Source organism: Grammomys surdaster, unplaced genomic scaffold (assembly GCF_004785775.1).
Source record: "Grammomys surdaster isolate TR1022 unplaced genomic scaffold, NIH_TR_1.0 165, whole genome shotgun sequence".
NCBI classification, from domain to species: domain Eukaryota; kingdom Metazoa; phylum Chordata; class Mammalia; order Rodentia; family Muridae; genus Grammomys; species Grammomys surdaster.
In genome coordinates, this window is record NW_021604613.1 from 21,476,776 (window position 1) to 21,486,040 (window position 9,265).

At 34.6% G+C, this 9,265-nt stretch overlaps 1 protein-coding gene across 2 annotated transcripts in view; it reads right to left on the reverse strand.

Annotated features, from left to right (window-relative positions):
• The window catches only part of Erbb4 (erb-b2 receptor tyrosine kinase 4), a 983,956-nt gene that overhangs the window by 236,527 nt on the left and 738,164 nt on the right, over positions 1-9,265 (reverse strand). For both annotated transcript variants that reach the window (XM_028765623.1, XM_028765622.1), the window contains exon 15: positions 6,323-6,477. In XM_028765623.1, coding sequence (XP_028621456.1) covers positions 6,323-6,477 — 155 coding nt within the window. The remainder of the gene's footprint in view (positions 1-6,322; positions 6,478-9,265) is intronic.

Sequence of the window (9,265 nt, forward strand, 5' to 3'; positions counted from 1 at the left end):
GGGGGGAGGGGCATCTTTAAGCAGGACAATGAAATCTTAACCTGCAAAAATGGTGACAAAGGTCCATAAAGTAAAGAGAAGCAGTAGAGGCACACATCAACGGCCCAGTGCCACCCATTAGATCTAAGAAAAACCATTGAAATTGGAAAATAATGTAAAAAAACATAAACTTGGCTCATATGCTTTTCTTTTATTTTGTTCTAAACAACTATTTTTTTATGTGTTCCTGGGTTATCACCTTCAAAATGCTATTTTTATGACAATACTGCCATTTTGCAAAATTAACAATCTACTCATGTCCAAGAGAGTCTGAAAAGCTGTATTTTGTGTGTAATCTTTATAACGACCCTTGAAAGACAGAAAAAAAATCTTTCAACAGTGAATGAGGTTCAGGTTCTCTTTGAAGAGAGAATGTGAATAATGAAATATCTTCATTCATTCAATAAGCCTGTGTGATGAGCATACTAACATGCTTGTGCCCTTTAAGGAGCTGCAGGGAGAAATGAGATGAATTAGATGCTTTTACCCTTCTTTTTATTGAGCTCACACTTTGAAGATAACAGATGCATGAATACACATGGACAGTATAGTTCTGTAAATATAACATGGAAGTTGGGCAGCAGAATGGCATTTTAGTTGGTCATGGTCACCATTTGGAAAGAGCCAGAAATCTGTAGATTGAGATACTGAGCGTTATGGCTGGTATAACAGTGAGTGCTAGGCAGTCCAGAATAGGAGAAGCAGAAGCATTGCTTGGAAAAAAGACATCCTCTCGAACAACAAATCTGAACAGAGTGTTATGGCAGGCACAGGGAGAGGAAAAAGACAATGGAAGGATATTAGGGGACAGAAAGATTTGGCAGGACTTAACTTAGAAGAGAAGGCAGAGCCATTATATAGTTTGGAAGATGCTTTGTCAGTCTCTAGGTTTTCACTTCAGATGGATGACTGAAAACAAAAACCATGGCAAATATACATAATGATACCCTTTTTCAACCATGGGGAACAAAATTGTATAACTTTCAGGAAAATCTGTGCAACTGGAGGTTAACTTATGAAACAATTTAGCCAGCCTCAGAAAAACAAATACTTTCATTTTTCTCTCATCTGTGTTTACTGAACATTAACTAACTATACAAAATCTCACACACACATATGACACAGAAGAATTGTAACTGTCTAGGGGAAGAGAAAAGACCAGCAGGATGAGGATTGAGAAGAAGAGGGTAGAAAAATAAAGACAGATGTGTTTAATGCATAGTGTATACTTGTGTGAAAATATAAAAGATGAAAATGTGAAAGGATACCCTGAAAAACAAAAGACACGCTAGCAAACAGAAACTGTTATATTGCTAGATTTGTATCTGAAATTTCTTTTTCACATGGACACTAGTTAAATGGGAGCCAGGTAGGCTCTTTTGACATGGAGAATAGCTAGTCAATGTCAGGAATAATAAATCAAATGGATGGAACATTTACTACCTCAGGCATAGTCAGAGTCTCAATAAATGCCACTAGTGCACTGGGAATGGGAGGAAAGGAGTTAATAGATGGTATAGTATTCCTAATTGAAAAAGATCTAATGGTCAAAGTATGAGGAGAGTTTAATATTGAGGAGAGTTGCACAAGCAAGAAAAAATTCAAAGGAGGGACATGTTTCCTCACATGTTCAACGTAGAACGATGGACTGACACTTTATTTTTTTCTTTGAATCTAAAATTTACTGTATTTATTTCACAGGATGTCAGAAGTGTTCCCCAAAAGGTGGAAAAAAGGTTTTGAGCCCTGGTCGTAGGGAGCAAATCCTTTGAAAAGGAACACTGGGAAGAGTTGACATTGTAAAAGTGGAAAGATGGCTAAATGCTACATGACATGAGAAAATCAAATTTCAGAAAGGAAAGTCAAGGACCTCTAGAGGAATATATTTTAAGATGGTCCTGTGTATCTAAAGCATCGGAAAGAATAACAGAATGAAACTCGACTGGGGAGAAACATCAACAGGTAAGGACACATGCTGTGTACCCATGAGGACTAGAGGTTGCATTCCAGCACCTATGGAACAATCCAAATGTCCTGCAATAGGGTGGAACATCAGCTCTGAGGGCAGATAATCTCTCTCTCTCTCTCTCTCTCTCTCTCTCTCTCTCTCTCTCTCACACACACACACACACACACACACACATACACACACACACGCACACATGCACACAAACGCACACACACTAAATCTAAAATTAAATTAAATTATGTATTGTCCCTGTAACTAAATAAAAGAAAAACTTTAAAAAAAAATAGAGGTTGGCCACCAGAAAAAAAAAATCTAGAGAGATGTAGTAAAATTAGAACTTTAAAAATAATTGTTTCTACATAAAAGTCCTTATGTTTTAGTTTTCTGTGAGTTGAAAAATACATCGTAGATGGGACTATGCATATAAGCAGACAGAAATGATGAGGGACAGAGAGGGTTGAGCAAAATCATTGAGGTTACTACAGAGAATTTCTAAGGTTCAATTTTGTTTATAAACTAAGAGTTAAAGAAAGAAAGGAAGACCAAGAAAGATATGTGTTGATCAATGTGGGGTCACTTTTTAAAAATATAAATCACCATGCATTTAAATATTGCATTGTAATTTAAGTCTTCATACTTACTATATATAAGCAGTTGATCAGAACATAAAGCACATATTGATCCAGCAAGATCATAAACTAAAGGAAACATTAAATTTTGAAGTACAAAAAATACCAAACAATGTTGGTACTCATTGTGCATTATGACATATATATTTAGTTTATAAGTTACTTTTAAAACTTACATCATATTACCCATCATAAATATAAATCTTATTATTATGTTTGAAATTTATTCTTTTTTCCCTTTGTTTTGTTGTCCTGTTCTGTTTTTGAGACAAGGTCTTACTGTGCAGCACTGACTTGCATATTTACATAGTACTTTGATCAGGTTAGCTTCAAACAAAAATTTGCCTGGTTCTGTTTTTTCAGGCACTGTGAATTAAAATATGTACCAACATGTCCAATCTTTATTTTAAATGTCTTTTAATTTTTTTCAAATTCTTAATCATTTCTGTACATCATAAAAAGTTCTTATTTAGTATATAAATTGAATAACATAAAAGTGAGTCTATTTCTGAATATAACTGTCTTGATATAAAACAGTTCTTTTACTTAGCTCTAAAGTCAACATTACACCGAGAGAATCTTGACTAGGGAGATTCCCTAGATAACATTGGTCTGTGGGTATTCCAAAATGGTTTTATCTTGATTTGTTTTTATACAAAGGGATACATCTTATCCTGAGTGTCACAAATCCTAGACAGATAGTCCTGTGTTGTATAAGAAGGCTAATTGAACACTGAGCTTTGAACCAATCTGCAAGCAGTTTCCTCCTTTTATTTGTTTCTAATTTGTCTTGAATTTCTGTTCTTACCTCCCTCAGTGATAGACTGTGACCTAGGAATGAAAGAATAACATTTTTTCTATTCCTAGTTGCTTTTGTTGATGATATTTTCAACAATAACTGAAAGAAAACAAGTTGATTAACATGTATCCCTCAAGAGAGACCAAACAAATGAAAGAATAACATGTTGCTAAAATGTGGCCTTTATTCATGGAAAGAGGGGACAATGTTTTTCTTTCTTCCTTTCTTCCTTTCTTCCTTCCTTCCTTCCTTCCTTTCTTTCTTTCTTTCTTTCTTTCTTTCTTTCTTTCTTTCTTTCTTTCTTAATTTCTTAATTTCTTCCTTTCTTCCTTTCTTACTTTCTTACTTTCTTACTTTCTTACTTTCTTTCCTGTCCTTTAAATTTACTAGTGAGAGTTTCTAATCAGGACTAAATGGTTAATCTTTTAAAAAAGTAATTGAAGAAATTTTAGAGTCAATTTATTTAATTCACTTTTGGAGTAGTAAAAATATATTTAAAGCATTAGATAATTTTATTTTCAGGACAATCATTAAACTGTATTCAAAGGAAGAACTTTATTTCTTTAAAAGGTCATTGCAAAGACTATTTTCATTAACTATTCCATTATCTCAGATTATTGAATGACCCGAAAAATGTGGGCATGCAAGGGGAAATCTGTTCTGGTGAGCTCACACTTACTGATATACTCAGTTAAGAGATGCACTGAGGAATAAGCTCATTCATCCAATCATTCCAATGTCCTGTGATTTTTCTCTGTGTCATAGTTTTATATATTCACAATCAATTTGAAAAGAAAGGATGAACTCTTGAGGTCATCTCATTGCTTCAATATAAGATGGCAAGCATAGTGTATATTTTGTGATCTAGTTCACACAACGTAAGAATTCCTGAATTCTCCTCATGAGCTGGAATCACAAGACATTTATGGAATCAGTGGATGTGACTATGCAGCTTATGATAAAGGGTAAGCTCAATGAAAGTAATGATAAGACCTTAGGACAAAGTCATCCATTGGAGACACTGCAGCCCATTCTGTCTCACTGTTATTCTGTGGCCAGGAGCTTTTGAAGGCATATTTCTATTTATTCAGAGTTCTAAAGTGACCTGGTGAGATTTGTTCCCCCATTAAACCTCAGCTTCCCTTTTGCATGAGGTCTCAGTTTTGTTGCTGTGGCAATTTGAATCCTTTCCATTGGCCAGAGCTTCTACCGCCCTCTACTATATAGATTTCCTTTATTATACAATCATGATGTAAAAGGCTGACGAAGAAAAGAGTCCAGCCACACATCCAGACTAGATTCTGTGCTCTCCCTCTCATTTCCCTGATGGCTTCGTTGTAATTAGATTTGCAAAAACAGCAAAAGGTCTCATTTTGAATGGCAACAGCTGTTGACATCGACATTATATTGAATAATTTACTGGTTTAATTTTAGTTCCAAAACAATAAAACCCTCTTGTGGATGATTTTCGCAGGCAAAGATTTCTCTTTCTCTTGCTGACTTCTCTGCTCGAGCAGCACTAGTTGTGTTTTTTTTTTTTTTTTCAAAAAATACTCTCAACTCAAGTGTACAAAAACTCACAAGGGGAACCGTTTATTACTTCTGTTTTCCTTGAAGCAAAGTGTGTAGGTGCCTGTCTCAGTGCCTTCAGCCTGTGTGCTTATGCAGAAACTAAAGTTGGCAGTCTGCTCTTCTGGGCTGCATTCGACTTTTATTGCAGAATCTTGTTTTACCTTCTGAGGATCTGCTAATTCACAGAGTGGCTTAGCTGATTTCATGACCTGTGGGAAATTCTAACAGCATCCAAAAATTGATGTTGTCTTGGCAGAAAATGATATTGCTTATTTCACTTTTCAATATCTTCTAACAGTGAGGCCTTAATCTGATAGGATGATCTCTTTACATAACCTCTACTTTCTTTCCAGATATAAAGTATACAATTACATACATATATGTGTTTCTGTGCATACACTGGTTGTATGCACTGACAATAGAGGTGAAATTTTATGAGGTGAGGATAGAGTGTTTTAAGCTGTTCTCAATTCTACCAATATTTATCTTTTAGAGGATACAATGATAGAACTCTTACTGAGATAAGATGCTTTGTTAAATGAAATAAATTAGGATTTGTTTGAGGTGACATTATTTCCACTAGTGTACAGTTTTCTTTATTCTTCAATGTCTTCAAAAGTGACCATACCACTGAACAAAAACAATTTAATTAATTTGTGTTTACCCAATTATTTTCAATAACATAGGTTATGCTGTACAACACATCCTCTTGAATGGAAAATATGTATGTATTTCTCTGAATTGTTTTATGACCATGAAAGAACACTATAATATAGGATAAAGTACAATGAATTGACTCACATGACTAACAACAATATTAGTTATGTTGTAAACACACATATGAGACTATCATTACTTCCTTCTCTTTCATGGTTGCCTGGTATCAGGTTTCATTGAAAAACTAATCTAAAGTGGTAATTGTTAAAGAGATAGTCTTATTTTAGGTTTTAGTAGTAAAGAAATAGAAATCACTTTTTACATATAATATAAAATCTCTATGACTTAAGTAGTTTATTGCATCTTCTAATATGTTGAATCTTTTATTAAAAGTGAGTGATTTCTAGACTGCATCCAAAACACACTAGCTTCATGAAGGTGGTAATAGGGTGGTAATTGTGGGTAAATTATAAGAAGAGGTTCACGTAGAAAGAATTTCTGTTAAAATCAACATCTAAAATATAATGATACATATCATTTCCAGAAACAATTTCAGTGTAAGTAGACAGCATTGTGGATAATGAATAATGAAGCATATTAATCCTTTCAACTGGAAACATGTACATGCGTTAGTCCTGGACCAGGGAGGATGCTTACCCCTGGGTGCAGTTTGGATGGCAAGGGTGGCATTCCCGATCTTGATCGGCATACTTAAAAATGAAACTGTTCGCTCCCTGTAGGCCGTCTGGACATTTTTCCACACAGTTTGGGCCATCCTTAAAATGAGAACACTTTGTACAGTTGTCAGGTCCCTGAGATATGAAAAAAGAAAAACAAACATGGAGAAAGAAAATTGGGTTTAAATCCCTCTGCAGTGTGTTTACATGATTTAGTTTTCTTAGGCATTTGTGAACAACAAGTGAATTATTGTCCTATAAGGGAGAATATTCCATTCTCTTTTATTGTTTTTGTTTGTTTCTCTCTTCATTTTTTATTGGATATTTTATTTATTTACATTTCTGATGTCATTCCCTTTCCCCATTTCCCCTTCCTAGAAACATCCTATCCCATCCCCCCTCCTCTTTTTTGCATTTTAATTACATGCAAGTATTAAGGTCTGTTCTAGGTTGAGGAACTAGCAATACAATAGATGCAAATAGTCAAGGAACAAGCAAGGCAATAAACCCAGATAATTAAAGAACAAGCAAAGCAATTAACAAAATTCCATAGACATTCTTGTAATCACTGTTTCTAAGGGCTTAACAGAATGACCAAAATATATGAGCCTAATTCCCTGTCCTAGCCCAAAGTCATTTCCATATTTGAAGCCTACTTCCTTGTCCTAGCCTAAGATATAGATTCCTGCCTGAAATTACTTCTTTGTTCTAGCCTAATATTTAGATTCCTGACTGAAATTACTTCTTTGTTCTAGCGTAATGTTAGAATCCTGCTTGAAGCTCACTTCTTTGTCCTTCATCAATGTCATATTCCTGCTAAGCAGCCCTTTTTCTTATCCTTGGCCCATGTCAGTTTCTTGCCAAGCAACCCCAAAAGCTCTGTGCCTCTCCCCTTTTTTTATTTCATAAACAAAAATGAACCTGTCTTAGGTCATTCTGTCAATAATCCCTTCCTTATCTGTCGTGGAATATGTATCATCAAAGTAATACACTTCTGTCTTAGGTTGGTAAGGCTCTGTGCATAATCATACCCATCCATGGCTTGCCAGCCTTTTAATTTAATAACTCTGTCTGGGTGTCCATTTTCAGTTTCAAGCCATGTACTTTGCCTGTCAACATGATGATGTTGTTAAAGGCAAGCTTCCACACAATGGTCAGGAATAAAATTATTACCAGGGCCAAAAGGGCTGGCATGATCAAGCTATATATGCCATTCTTGAAGCTTGACCAAGATAGAAATACTGACCTCAGGCTATGGGTAATTTTATCAACAGTATCTGCTGCATCAATACTCAGCAGATCAGTATTCTTTAAATTCTTAAGCTCAATAATCATTTAGAAAAAAATGTTACTAGTGTGTTGAATATACAAGAGGATTTAGATAGGCATTTAGAATAAGGGATTGATGCTCTTTATCATATTCAAATTATTGGAAGGAGATTCAGAGTTTAAGAGTTAAGGAGCCATTTTGAGTGTCATGTCAAATACCTTTGGATTCATGTTAGGTCTAAAATTTACAGTGGTATTCATTATAATTAGGAAAAAGTTTAAAGACACTTGCAGTGTACTTGGCATAATTCTAACACCTCTCTAAAAGTTTTAACTTTTCATAGTAAGCTTATGAATTTAAAGATATCAGTCAATTAACACCATTGTAAGTTGTGGCTATTGAAGTGTCACCAGCCCGAAGAGAGCCTTCTGGCTCTTCTTTGCTATGTTGTATATAGTTAAATCATACTAGCATCATGTTATTAAATATATTCTGGAAACATGCCCCTTTTGAAGTCAGCACATCTCACTTTCCTATTCTTCATGTCATTTTTCTAATGTGACTTAGTTTTATCACTAATATGTCCTAATGTTTTTGTGTTGTTGTTATTGTTGTTTGTTTTCTTCTTGTGATTCATTCCTAATGGGATTATAAAGTAACAAAATGTGTAAATAATAAACTTTCCAAAGGTATGTTTATCACCATTACCAGGAAAATATATATCCACAAAAGAGTTAATGAGAAGAAGAATTAAGAGAAGAATCCACTGCTTTTCATAGCATGCAGGCTTTTCTAATGACTGTTTTAAAATAACACTATCATCAAACCTGATCTTCCCCAGAGCTCCCAGGGACTGAACTACCAACCAAGGAGTACATATGGAGGGACCTATGGTTCCAGCTGCATATATACCAGAGGAATGCCTTAAAGGCATCACTAGCAAGGGAGGTCCTTGGTCCAGTGGAACCTCAATGTCCCAGCATAGGGGAATGCTAGGCTAGTGAGGAAGGAATGGATGGATGTATAGGGTAGAGCCCTCATAGAAGCAGAGGGAGGGAAAGAGGATAGGGAGTTTTCAAAGCAGAAACGTAGAAGGAAGACAACATTTGAAATGTAAATAAATAAGATAACCAATAAGAATGTACTATGATTGAATTATCAGGTATTAAGTGTCCTATATATAAAAGAATTCTTTGGTTATTCTTTTTAACAAATTGTTTTATGTTGATGCTTAAAAGGATGTGATATATACTTATATGGATTTTGAAAATCATGGAACAGTCTTTAGACTCATATAATATACATTCTGATAAGCAAATGCCAAAAATTATAAATATTTTAATGGTAATAAAATGGTATGAAGAAACTTATCCAATGATGAAGGTAGCATGAACATTACTAACTAAAATATAGTGAAACAATATTATATATATTTTGTTTATAATCTACATAATGATTTTAATAAGTACAAAGTTCATAAGCAACAATAATATGAAAGAAATAATAAAAGTAATATATATTTACTATTTTTTTACTTTTATTTTTATGACAATGTCTCTTAGTTAAGCCCACAGTGGCCCTGCCTGGTCCCTGGGACTGGAGCAGACACAGAGTCGGTCTGCTCCTGTCCTGTGGAGAAACTGAATCCTGAGT